General features: G+C 42.9%; 1 protein-coding gene across 4 annotated transcripts in view; it reads left to right on the top strand.

The window, feature by feature from the left end:
- PTPRT (protein tyrosine phosphatase receptor type T) overlaps positions 1-6,960 on the top strand; it is a 435,474-nt gene extending 428,514 nt beyond the window's left edge. For all 4 annotated transcript variants that reach the window (XM_051633170.1, XM_051633173.1, XM_051633172.1 and 1 more), the window contains 4 exons: positions 3,273-3,398; positions 4,836-4,999; positions 5,524-5,659; positions 6,347-6,960. In XM_051633170.1, the coding sequence (XP_051489130.1) occupies positions 3,273-3,398; positions 4,836-4,999; positions 5,524-5,659; positions 6,347-6,400 (480 nt within the window). In that variant the 3' untranslated portion in view covers positions 6,401-6,960. The remainder of the gene's footprint in view (positions 1-3,272; positions 3,399-4,835; positions 5,000-5,523; positions 5,660-6,346) is intronic.
- Positions 6,961-13,913: the final 6,953 nt, after the last annotated feature.

The raw sequence follows: 13,913 nt of genomic DNA on the forward strand, positions 1-13,913 counted from the left end.
AGAATAAAACATAGAGAGATGCAGAAATAATTCAAAGGAACTTTTTCCCTGAGATTTCCTGTGCAATTCTATAACTGCACAATTCCTGGAGAAGCAAGTTGTGCTGCATATTATTATTATTATTATTTTCCTTTCTAGTGCTGTGTGTAAGTTGCTTTCTTGGCTACTAAAGACTGTTCTTTTCAGGACTTGAGCTTGGTGGGGGAAGACCCTGTGCAGTTCCTCCTGTAGGAGCATTTCCAGCCACCTTGCTGATGAGTGGCAGCAGATAACAGCTTTCAAAAAGGCATAATCATGTAATTTGTGTGAAGAGTACATTTGACACGGCTAATTCACCCGTTACAGCACTTGCTAAACAAGAGGAGAGGAACCCTCAAGTAGTTGGTACTTTGTGGATTAATTTTTCATTTGTTTCTTCTCTGTCTTCAAAATCTTACCACACTTGAAGACAGTGAGATTATTGGTCCCTTCTTTGTTGGTAATGGAGAAGCCAATCACACCATCTGTTCAGGGGCTTTCCCTTTGCTGTGAACTCTATAGGATTTTATTTCCAGCCACTGGAAGAGCTCTGCCCACAAGTGGAGTTTCTTGGTGAGCCCACCACTATGTGAGGAACAAATCACCCTGCTTGATTCTGCATCTTGGCATTGAATCCAGGGGTGAATTTAATCCTTTCCTTTTTTTTCCTGACACTTCAAAGGAAAACACAGCTTTTTTCTGGAATTGATACACTCTCTCACACTTCATTCTTGGAAAACACAAACCTATCAGCCTCAGCCAGTGTTATTCTTGAAACTATCTCTCTGCACAAGACTTTACCTTCTTTGTTTTTTCCTAGCAAAATTTTGGGATTATGCCTGTAGGCACAGAAAAGGAGGTTTAGCAATGCCTAAAGTCTCTTGGATGATTACTCTAGTATGGTGTCACCAAGCTCAAGTCTGCAGCCAATACCAAAAATACCCAGCTAAATCTGGAAGTTAAGGGTAATTTTAAAGTTTGTATCTCATGAGCTTTCAAGTCAAGAGGAGGCAGTTGAATGTTATAAAATCATAAAGGTTGGAGAAGACTTTTAAGATCATCAAATCACACTGTAAACCTAACATTGCCAAGTCCCATGAAACCATGTCCCTAAGTGCCACATCTATATGGCTTTTAAATACCTTCAGGGATGGTGACCCCACTGCTTCCTGGGGCAGCCTCTTCCAATGATTGGCAAGCATTTTGGTGAAGAAATCTTTTATAATATCCAATCTAAACAACCTCTGGACAATTTCAGATCACTTCCACTTGTACCATTTCTTGCTATCTGGGAGAAGAGATCAACCCCCCCCCCCCGGCTCCAACCTCCTCTCAGGCAGTTGCAGACAGTGAGAAGGTCTTTTCTCAGCCTCCTTTTCCTGAGGCTGAACAGCCCCAATTACCTCAGCTGCTCCTCCTAAGACTTGTGCTCCAAGCCCCTTCCCCAGGTATGTTGCCCTTCTCTGAGCAAGCTCCAGCCCCTCCATGTCCTTCTTGTCACGAGGGGCTCAGAACTGACCCCAGGGTTTGAGGTGCTGCCCCACCAGTGTCCAGCACAGGGAGACATTCCCTGCCCTGCTCCTGCTGGACACACTAGAATCATAAAATCACAGGGGTTGGAAGGGACCTCTGAAGATCATCAAGGCCACTAAGGCTGATACAAGTCAGGATGCCACTGGGTTTTTGGCCCCCTGGGCACAAAATGGCTCACATTCAGCTGGCTGTTGATTAACACCCCTGGGCCTTTTCTGCAGGGCACTTCCCAGCCGTTCTTCCCCAGTCTGTAGTGCTGTGAAAGGGAGGTTTCAGAACACAAAACTTAACCTGTCATGCTTGTATTGTCATTGTGTGATACTGTTGTAATCATCATTGCCTAATTCAAGCACTGTACCCCCGGCACTATGAAGCTGTTGGTGTGCAGCTGCCTGCAGATACTGATTTGTGTGCATGAGCAGGGTGTGTTACTCACTCCCATGAGTAGAACACAGATACAAAAAATGCTTATTTAGAATCTGTGCCTGAACTGCAGAGAGAGGAGTTAAAATAACTAGGTAAGTGAGCCTTTTTGATCCACTATGCAGGGAAAAGGTGCAAATAAAACCACGTGAAGGTCAGAGAACATAACAGGCAATTTTGAACACTGTATATACCTATAGATTTAGGCAGATGACCATTCACAGACCTGCTTTGTGAAAAGCAGATTTTCAATATTAAGGAAAGGTTTAATCTTTATCTTCTTTCCAGTGCATCTTGAGGTTGTTTCCTCAAGCACCTGCTCAGCTCAAATCTTGGCTATTGGACAGAGGCTTTGAGACGAGATCTGTAGGGCTGCTTGAAAGTCAGAATGAAAAGTAAAGACAACCTTCAAAGGACAACTTGATTATGTGGTCGAGGCTGGCCTGCTTAATCTTGAAAAACTAACAAGGGCAAAGATGCAGAAGATTGTGTGAATATCCCACCCAATTTCAATCCCATATGATCAAAGGAATAACAGGGATATAGAATTAATGCAGTACCTTGCACATACTCGACGTTATTACTGGCAGTGATTGAACTTGAAAAGCTTGAGATCAAGTTCAAATGAGCATCTGGGGGTTTCAAAACTTCTAAAAAATTACACTTGAAAATAGGAAGAAAAAAAAAAAGGAAAGAAATACAATCTCAGCAGAAACAGTTAACGAGATCTCATGCAGAATATTTTCTCGCCGTGATGTATTTCCAGATGGATTTGAAACACTTAGATTGTAATTTGTGTGGATAGGATATTTTTACTTTCAATTCAGTACTATCAGCATAAGAAAAAAAAATCCTTCCAACCTGCTTCACAAGCTTCAGAGGTTCTGTTGTGGTTCACCTGAAATTAAAGTTGCTCTTGCTGCTCTCAAACAGCGAGCAAGCTCATTTTCCTCTCCCCTGCTTGCTGGTAGAGTCAGAAGGCTAAGAAGTTGATCTTACACAAGAAAAACAACCAAACAAACAACAAAAGAAGTTCCACTTAGCTGGAATTAAAAAAAAAACAAAACAAAACAAAACAAAAAACTTAGAAGTTAAGCTTCTCATTTATTTATTTTTTCCTCAAATTCAGGATATAGAAACATTTACTGAGCTAGAAGGTCTTCTCTGAGCAAATACATGTAGCACAAGATTGGTTATGGATTTTGAGTTGGTTAGGAACTCAAAAAGACAGAAGACTGAACATGAGTTTCCTTGTTTACAGCTAAGGTGCTTTTTGTTTCCTTTGGTGTTTTCCCCAGCTCTGCATGCAGTACTGGCCAGAGAAGACGTCCTGTTGTTATGGCCCAATTCAAGTAGAGTTTGTTTCAGCAGACATCGATGAAGACATCATCAACCGGATATTCCGGATCTGCAACATGGCCAGGGTAAGATCAGTGAAATACCAGATTCCTTATTCCTTCTCAAAAATATATATTTTGTCATGAGGAAGAGGCAGAGCCCAGACTTGTGGTTTAGAGATGCTGAATTTCTCACCGAGGAACAAAATTCCACTTCAGAATTTAGTAACTATTTCCTTTAATTAACATTTAATTGCAACAGTCTGTATTGGTAAAAGGCTCTTGGCTGAAGGTAGAAAGTGGATGGTATGATCTGAAAATCTGTATTTAAAAGGAAAGCATTTTTCTGTGTATATATGAGAACAATTCATCACTTAGTAGCCAATATAAAAGCATCAGTACCATAGGAAATAAACTGGGATAATGTCAGCAGCTCTCCATCTGTCAGCTATCATGCAGTATCTCTGAAGACAGATGCAATGTTTACTGGCTAGACTGGGATTCCCAATTGTCACTGTTTTTCCTATAAATAAGCAACTACCATTTCTGTAAGCAACTCTTTGTCTGTATCCCTCAGCCCCAGGACAGCTGAAAATGATAGAAAAAATTATGATCTGCACACTGGACCTTGGCAAGGCAGCTCCAGGGCTGCAGAGAAGGGCTTCAGAAGAGGATTTTTTTCTCATTAGATGTTTCCCAGATTGATTATGTCTCCTTTCTGTTTATTTTTCATTTTTTCTCATCAGAAATGGAAGGAGGTTCTATAAATTACATGTCCATGTTATTTAATACCTCTGTTTCTGATGGTATTGTCAGAGCCTGTGCAGCAATTCAGTCGTGGCATTGCAGAGGGAACCTTGTGGTCCAATGACACAAACTGATAAATTAGTTAGATGTTCCCCTTCCTATATCCCAGGCCAACTGCCTCTGAACCAGGGACAGCCTGCAAGTCATATAGCTGATGAGATTAAGGCTCTGTGGCTCTCAGGAGGAAGTTGGCTCATAAATGCATAGCTGGCAGGGCAGGTGCTGTGAACTCTCCACACTCTGCACCCATCCCTGTTCAGCATCAGTGGCTGCTGCTAACATCTTAATGAGGATCCCTTCCAGCCGTGGTCTGTAGAGATTTTTTTTTATTATTTTTTTTTTTTTGGTGACCCTTCTTTGCTTTTAGTTCTTATGGCACAACTAATCTCCAGCACAGGCAACCAGGGAAGACACATTTCATCTATTTGATGTAATCATGCAGTTTGATGAGACTTTATTCTCTACTGGAAACTGAACGAGGGGACTTAGGCACCTAGTTTCTGTCTGGCTCTATAATACCTGAGGTCATAATTATTATCCAGATTCTGGAAAAGTCCTTGTTTCCCAACTGCATCAGGTGTCCAGAGTAGAGGATGTTAAAGTTGATGACATAGACCCAGAGGGGAGGATGGCACATAAGCAGTGCCCTCTGCTTTACCCCTCTCTCTGCTTCCTGCCCCGTTCCATTTAGCATCATGAAACTGCTCTTTGTTTTAGCCCCAGGATGGATATCGCATAGTCCAGCACCTGCAGTATATTGGCTGGCCAGCATACAGGGACACCCCTCCTTCCAAACGCTCCCTCCTCAAGGTGGTCAGAAGGTTGGAGAAGTGGCAGGAACAGTACGATGGGAGAGACGGACGGACTGTGGTTCACTGCCTGTGAGTAGGACTGGAAAATGTCTATAACCATAGGAAATGCTGTCTGAAGAGCACCAGTTATGGATCTGGAAATCTAGTGGTTTGCCAGGCTTCAGCTGGGGAAAATGAAGTTAAATTATTAATTAAGTTAAATGAAATTAAAAAGTTTGTGCTGCACTTCAAGTTGGCTGTTGTGCTACTTTATAGCATCCCGACACAGAGATCTTACTGACTGCAGTGAGGAGTAGTTGAAAAAGCTCTGCTGCTTTCTGTTGTGTAGGTAGGTGTCATGTCTGGAGCCCAGACACAACCAAAGCAGCAGCTCCATGTGCCCATCTCCAACCATTGAGCAGCTCACTGGGGCTTCTCTATCCACCACTGCCTGGGATCAGCTTAGTCCTTCCATCCCTGTCTCCTGCCCTCCACTTCCACAGGCTTGTGGGTGTGCTTAACCAGTCCTTTGGTTATACATCTTCTGTAGGGTCTGTGGTGTGGAAGCAGGGCTCTCCTCCTTCCCTCACATGTTGCCTCTTTGCTGTGCCCAGGAACGGCGGGGGACGCAGCGGCACCTTCTGCGCCATCTGCAGCGTGTGTGAGATGATCCAGCAGCAAAACATCATCGACGTGTTCCACATAGTGAAGACGTTACGGAATAACAAATCCAACATGGTGGAGTCACTGGTAAGCTGTTTTACCCCTGCACCTTACCCCAGCCACTGTATTCAGGGGGACTTTAGAAGAGGTTAAAAAAAAAGTCCTGGCTTAGCCCAATATAAATCAAAACAATAATGCAAAGCAATCAGAATTAAATCAGTCCCATTTTAGCATGTGCAGTGATTCCTCTGGTCCCACTGCTTCTCTTCTCTTCCTTGAGCACCAAGGGGAAGAAGCTGTCTTGGCAGGGTGATGAACACTGTCTCCCACACCCTGGGCCTGCCTGCAGGACTTCAAAGCTATCACTGTGCTGTGGGGAGGGGGTGGCATTTTGCCCTCCTGTGCATGTGTACAGCCTGGTCCTTAACGCTGGGACATGCCTTGAAATCAGGAAGGGAGAATAAGTCAGACCCCGGGCCTTGCTCCCTCAACCAAAGAGGTTAAACTGTCCTGAGTTCAGTCATCTCAGTCAATCACACTGAATTCCTTTCTCAAAAGCAACACGTGCAATGAGGGCTTGAAGCAAATAAGGAATAGTCCAGACTGTGGCTCTCTGAGTGCTCTTCTCTTCCATTGATGATACCATTTAATGTTTGCCTGGTCTGGCCACATGAAATAAGAAAGAGGGAGGGAACATTTTCAGCAGCTTGTAGAAAGAGGCTCTGAAGAGTTTCCCTGTATCCTAATGTCACTGTTTTCTGTTTGTTCTTTCAGGAACAGTATAAATTTGTATACGAGGTTGCACTGGAATACTTGAGTTCCTTTTAGCCCAGGGGAGGGACTGGAGCCTCCAAAATGCCAGATCCCAGTCTCTGGCAGACACTTCTCCCCTCACCCACACTGGAAGGCAGTAACAACGTGTGGGAAGGAAAACCTCTCCTTCCCAGAGCAAGAGATTGAGATTGCACAGCCCTCGCTGGAAGGAGGAGAAGATGATGCCTGTGTTTGCTGCTGCCTGCTTTCTATTGGAACATCCACTGCTTCTTAAATAACCTACTGTAAAAATTAGTAAAATGGGAGATGGGCTGAAAGACTGGACTTTCTAATCCCCTCTGAATTCTTCTCTTCTCTTTTGGATTGTATTTTTGCTCTCCTTGCTGCAGAGTGGGGAAGGAATGAAACCCTTAGGAAATTATCTTTTAAATGTCTCCTTTTTAATTTATAATTTTGTTTTCAAATCCCAGTCTTTAATTTTTATTATTTTTTTTTAATTTCATGCAACAGTCATTTGGGAAAAAAAAAAATGAGATAGCCATAGGGGATATATGAAGTGTTTCATTACAATCATCTGCTTCCTTTTATTTGTTTTGTTGGTTGTTTTTTTTTTTTTTTTTCCAAATTAAAAGGCCAACCAACCAAACAACCCACTTGAATTCTCTCCCCATATGTAGTCCCTTTTAGCATGAAAATAGATGGTGGAGCTGAGGAGCTGTTCATGGATTCACTGTCTCGGCTTCTACACGAACGTTTCCTCCCAGTTTCTGCTGGGCTGTGCATGAACCAGTTCCATCTCTCTGGTCTGTGTTCCTTTCAGTGCTGGTAAAGCAATAGCATTCATGAGTTTCCCAGGCACTTCAACCTCAAGGTTACATATTTGCATCAAACAAATTGTCCTGCAACTTTGGTAACTTTGTTACCCTATTTTTCAAGTACTTGCTGGGGTGCCGTGTGTCTTTGAAAAACAGGGTATAAAGTAGGTATTATTGAGCATATACTAGATATTATTATTTTTTATTTATTATTTGTATTGCTGTAGAATTTAGGACCCCTAGTCATGACAGGACGCTCCTGAACTAGGCACTGTGCAAACAGAGAGCAAAGAAGGTTCCTGCTCAAGAGTTTGAAGTCTGCAGGTAATCCTAACATTGGGTTTGGTCAAGATTTCCTCACTGTTTCCAAACTGTTGTACAGTCAGGTGTAGTTGAGTGATTTATTCAGATTTCCAGGCCTTACAGACTTCAAAATGGTAACCCATCCAAGCTGTAGGAGAGGTGATGTACATATACAGAAACCTGTTCTGACACTTGTTAAGTAAAGTGTTAGACCAGCACAGCAACTTTCTTTCTTAAGCAAGACAGCTTTTGTTTTGTTCTGCAAAAATGCCTGTGCAACAATCCTTCTTTGAAACAAACAACAGATGTGTTTTGCCATGGTTCTGGATCTCACTCTGAGTTCTGAGCAGCTAAGAAATTGCTCTTCTGAGATTATGTTGAAGTAGATAATCAATAAGCTCTGGAGAAAAAAAATATATAATAATTGGATGAACTTACAATAATCAGTATTTCAGTTTAGCCATTTATTTGTCTTGAGGGTGTGGGAGTACAGGGTTCCTCTGTGTGTAAATTAGATTCTGGGAGGTTTCTTCAAATACAGACTTGCTGAAAGATTGACTGTGAAGGTAAGAGTTTAATGGAACTCCACTTTCTTACTGCCCTGTAGTTTTCCACCCTTGGGTGTATACTCTGAGACTGTCCTGGGAGCTCCGTGATGTCATATCAGTGCCTGGCACAGAGCATGCTAGAAGTTACAAACATTTTTGCTAATTCCATATGTAGATTCCTCTTCTTCATGGTCATTCTTTTATCAATAGTCAGACCTTAGCCTTGCCAGTGAAGGATGAACATGCAACTTCATAAAACATGCAACTTGACAAAAGCAACCCAATAGTTATCATCTGCACCAAGACTCGCATCTGAGGGAGGATGCTTGGAACAGCAATAATCCTCTTCCAGCTAAGCAGAGGAAGGGCTTACAGAGGATGCTGAACCCCCTCACTCATTTCCAAGGAGCTCTGGATTCTTGGCTTCAGTCTCATGAAAGTCTTACATGAGCTTGAACCACTTTTGTCCCTGATGTGTGCCATAAAGTACCAGTGAGAACCTCCTCACAGCTGTTTCTGCTCAGTTTCTAGTGGGTCCTTTCTGTTGTCTGCAGTTGGGGCTGTATGTGGATGTCTGACATCCCATGAAACAAACAACTGGGGGGGGGTTGTTTGATAGTGTTGGTTTTGGTTTTGGGGGTTTTTTTCTTTGCTGTTAAGCAACACAAACAATTCTGCAGAAAATGGAAGGACTGTGAGATAAAAATAAGAAGGAATGCATAATATCAGTGCTTCGATTACAGGTGGTTTGCTGTGACAGGGTAGGTCAGGAGCTGGGAGCTACTAGCAAAGAAGAGGGAAGAGAGAATCCTCCCAGAAGGGGATTTTTCAACAACAGTCCAGGTATGAGGAAAACTGCAAGTCAGCAAAGTGTTCATGATTTCCCCAGCTCCAGAAAGCCAAAGGGAATCACTCCCTGTGGATGCTATGGAAATTTTAATTAGATTTTAGCATTCTGTTAATTGTACATGTGAACTAGCCTAACGATAGGTCCTCTCATGTGTTCCTGAAGGACTAGTGCAAGCACTGAGGGTGACAGCCAGGATAAAAGGAATAGGGAGGCAGAAGAAAAGGCAACGTGGCTGAGCTGTGCAATGGAGGAAGTAATTCGAGGCTTAACAGCAGCATGAAGGAAAGAGGATTAAAAGCCAGAAGTAAGCCCATAGGAGGGATGTGTGCATGGAGAGAAGGAGCTGTTGGATGAGCAGAGCAGAACAACACTTGCAGAGAAGTTGTTTAAGGTCTTCAGGTAGGCTTGGATGTGTTTTATGGTATGAAAAATGCTACTAAAGGGTCATGTCTATATGAATTGAACCACAGCAACTCAACTTGTGTTTTTAGCCCTCTGAAAAGGCAAAGCGATGTTGGCATGAACTGCAGGGAAAGGTATTTAAGCTCAATTTTACCTTCTGTTTGCAAGGAAATAGTTGAATGCAAATGTTGGTTACCACAGCCTGACTATTAGTCACAGCTTGTTATGCAGCAACTCAGCCACGTGTCTCAGCCTTCTCCTAATGTCCAGCCTGCAATTCCTGGGGGCAGGATGCTCAGCAAACACCCCCCACTGGGGTGCCAAACTGTTATAGCATTGTGCAGGCTCCTTGCTTCAGGGGCCTGACCCAGCTCCAGACTGTGTTGGCTCAGGGATCTTGATGCCTTTCCTTCCTGCATGATGCCTGGATGCTGAATGTGAATTGGGATGAAGGGAATTGTGTGGAAAGAGAAGAGAAGCTCACTTCAAATAACCTTATTACCTTGAGGTTGTTTAAACCAGAGAGAACAGCCTATAGCAACACAGGCAATGTGTTTGAAGCAAGATTATGGGTGATGGGTTTGTTTTCACTGGGAAGGAGAAATTATGAGATGGGATAAAGGAGGCTTTCTCACTCCTGAATGGATAATAGTCAGGGTGAGCTTTAAGCATCCCCTGCTGTGGATGGAGAGTGATAATGTGAAGTAGAAAAGGTGAATTCTTCAATGACTGAATTTTAGGCTGGGAAAATATGATACTGACAATATTTGAATGGTCATAATGAAGATAAGCTTATCCCCAGTCAGACATCCTTCAGGGATGAGGGAGCACTGTTTACTAATAGCATGGTATTGGTCTGAAGTGCAATCTGAAATACAGAGAACTAGAAACAGGAAGAGAAGGGTGGTTCAGGTGTGCCTGTCTCATTCAGGGGGTAACGAGCATATTCAGTTGTTAAGGGCTATAACTGAAGCAAAGGATTCTGGAGCTATCTAGGCTGGCTGCTGGAGAAGGAAGACCCTGAGCTGTTTGCAGGAAAGAGATAAACCAAAACCCCTAAAAGGTAATGTAGGTGCCTGTTCATTTTGTGTTAATTTGGTGGTGGTTTGTGGGTTTGAGCTCTGTTGTTTGGTTATTTTTTAAATTAAGATCTCTGCAGGAGTTGTGTCCTATGCTGGCTCTCTTTTTTAAAAATTTTTTTCTTTTTTTTTCTTTTATTCCTTTCAATTACCTTTAAGGAAAAAAGGCATTTGACCTCCTGTAAATAGACTTAAGGTACTTGCCTACTCATGTAAAGATAAGAGACCATGAAAAGTAGTACAATGTGCATGGGAAGTTAACCTAATCAGGAACTCTGGTAGCAAGCAAGCAAGCAAGCAAATGGGAATTGGGTGGTTTTATTGTCTGCAGATTGGATTGGTATGGTCTGATCAAGGAAGTCCTTAGACTTTGTTTAGCAGGCAGCATTTCAGTTTGGGATTGAAACATTTTAGCAAGGTTGCACAGAACTATGTCTGTCTGAGCCATGCTCAGCTCCAACCAGTTTAATTAATGCCCTGATGTGTCCCTCTTAATTTATTAAGGTTTTGGTCATTGATGTCAGCTTGAGCTGTCCATTTTGGTCCACAGGCAACAGCACTGAAAGATTTTTACATGTCTTGAAAAACTTCGGTGGCCTTTACCCCCAAATCAAACTGCAGTTTCTGTACCCCAGCTCTCCTGCTCAGCCCCTGCCCACGTCCACCTTTGGAGAACGTCCAGGTAACTCCTAAAAGGCAGGCACAGATTTTGGGAAATGCCTGTGACCCCCAGTCAATCTGATCCATGTAATTCCATAGGGTAGAAGAGGGGATCTCAAAGCTTTTGCTTAGGGAAGCACATATTTTTGTGTCAATAGTTTCCAGCCTTTTACTCTGGATCTGTAAACTCCCTGTAAAAGATGTCCAGTGGCAAAGTGGACCCTCCAGGAGTAGATTTAAGCCTGCAGGTGCTAGACCTGTTTTCCTATTTACTTTTCACAGGCCCTTTAGAAGTAGTTTATGGGATTTCCCCAGGGATTCTCAAGCCAGGCACTGCTGGTCACTGCTCTTGAGTCAGAAAAAGGACAGAAGCTCCTATAGCAGATGATTGAGAAGGCAGGTAAACCAGCTGCCTTCTGAAAGAGAGGGAAAGGAGAAGAAATCTCCTTAGGGAGAAACCAAACATTAGAGGAGAAGATTAAATGGAGTCCTGAAACAGGTATGAAAATTGCCCCTTGTTCTGTCTTCTTGCACAGCTGCTCTTGTATCTTTCTTACTCTTCTGAGTTCATACCAAGATCCTAAAAAGCAGATAATGCCACAAGCCATGCCATGGAGCTCTCTGGAGACAGAGCAGTCAGAGTGTAACAGGGAATATATCCTGAGGGACAAAGATAAAAGGATATTTGCTTGAGAGAGGAATCTTCAAATACAAGGTGCCTCTATCTGTCACACTTACAGAATTCTTTACAAGTCATCACAGAGCAGCATGGTCCTGATATGGTCCTGGATGTGAAGTGCAGGGAAATGGTCCACTCAGAAAACATCTTGTACTAAAGTCAACTCCATTATACTGGTAACACAGTTAACTTTTCTGGTATCTCCAGCCAGTTCAAGGGACACCTCAAGAACTGGGTGTGAGCTTGCTGTATGTTAATTTGAGTCAGTAATTTCTCTTAAGTGTACAAACCACAGTCAACCCTGGTTTGTTTGAATAATAAAGGGAGGCATGTGGCAAAAGTTATTCAGTCTTTGGGTGAAAAATTCACTACACCTCCTAGAAGACTGGAATAGGAGAACCAAACTACTGCATCTTCCTTGCACAGATGCTTACAGGAATAGAAATGGGGGAGCCAGCTAATTAAAGTCAGGGAGACAGAAGCAAGTAATAAGGATTCCATGAACCCTCCTGCATTCCTGTTTATTTAGACTGCAGTCTTCTATAGCCATACATACATAATATACAATTTAAATGCAAGTGCTCTTCCTTTCCCTGTTCCCAAAAATACCTATAGCTCTTCTTTCATCAAAGGCCAGCCAACAGCATAGCAAGTCCAGCCTTTTTTCTGCAGTTTTGGCAAGGACCACGAGGAACATCTATCATGTATTTTCTGTTCATTGCCTTGGAAAAGGCATCAATCATCTTCCTCATATACATACTTGAGGGTTGTACAATTTGCTTATTATCATACATCAAGACCAAATCCAGTGATACTGAGTGTGCTGGAAAGAAAAAAGAAAAAACACTTGCTGACTTCCAGTGGTCCACAGTTTACAGTCTTTATTTGCTGTGTTAAAATATTTTAAAAGCCTCTCCTGTAAAAAACACACTGTACTCAGAATAGCCTACAGTTTCATGTTGGACTAGCAGAATTGTGAAAAGCTGGCAGCTTTTTCAGTTTGTAAAAACATGCGAGATCTAAATTAACCTTTCCAGCCTGGTCCCAGTGCATTCAGCAGACTTTTCACCACTATTCTGTTTTCAACCTGAGCCTTAAAAAAACCAAAATAACGGAGCAGACTGAGTGACAGATGCTGGTATTCCCATAGTGTTTCCTGGTGGGAAACAAAATTCAAAAGAATGAAGCAAGAACAAACTAAGATGTTTTTCTTGCAGCTCAGTTCTGCATGAGCTGTTTCTAAGAAGTATAAGCAAGGGCCAGTCCACACCAGTTTGCCTGGAGCGAGGATTTGCTTGTTGCAAGGTGAAGGTACAGTCTGGATGTGACCTTTGAGACCAGTACTTATCTCCTGTAATAGGTCTCCAAAGCCCAGTGGTTGCTTTATTGGAGGTGCTTGTTGCAGAATGAAAGTGTTTCCGTTGAGATATTTTTCATTGGGAGACCTGATGGCCCAAAATGCTGCTGTTTGGGGATGTTGAGAGATGCCAGAAATGTGTTGCACCGTGGAGGTTTATTTCCTTGTGTGAGTACATCATCTTTCAGTGGGGACCTCCAGGAAATCTTATTTGGGTGAGATTAGGGAAAGGAGTGCATTTGCAGGCATGGGAGTGGAGCCAGCATTTTACAAGGTTTTGTGAGTTTAGATGCTCTAAAAATAGACTCCCCAGGACAAATGGGTCAGTTATTTGTCTTGCTGAAAGTCTAACCAGGCTTCACACGCTGAACTTCTGTGTACCTGGACAGAGCTGGCATTACACCCCCCATCATCCCTGTAGCCTTTTCTTACATCTCCAGCACTTAAACACTGTCCTTCCATGCCCAAAGTGTGAGCTCTATCCTTAACACAGCCTTTAACCCATACGGACTCACCTCACTGACAGAATTCACCCCCACATTGGTTTGATCTCCACCTCCTCCCCGACCCCCACGCCAATCCTGGTGAAATAGAAATGTACCAGTGTCACTCATTGCCAGACTTGTCACTACCTTGGAAGCAATGCTGTGGCTGCAGCTGGAGCAGCAGGATCCCATTCCAGCTCCCTGGATGTGTTTTGCCAGCAGGGAGGAGAGCTGCATGAGAACTAGTCTCCGCTGTTGCGATGCCACCTCCATCTCCCTCCCTCCTTTGGCCTTTCTGGATTCCTGGTGAAACTCACTTGTACAGTTTGGATGTTTGATAGATAAAGCACGTATGAAAAAAAAAAAAAAAAAGGAAAAAATATCAATAC

The sequence above is a fragment of the Apus apus genome, chromosome 15 (genome assembly GCF_020740795.1).
Source record: "Apus apus isolate bApuApu2 chromosome 15, bApuApu2.pri.cur, whole genome shotgun sequence".
NCBI lineage: Eukaryota > Metazoa > Chordata > Aves > Apodiformes > Apodidae > Apus > Apus apus.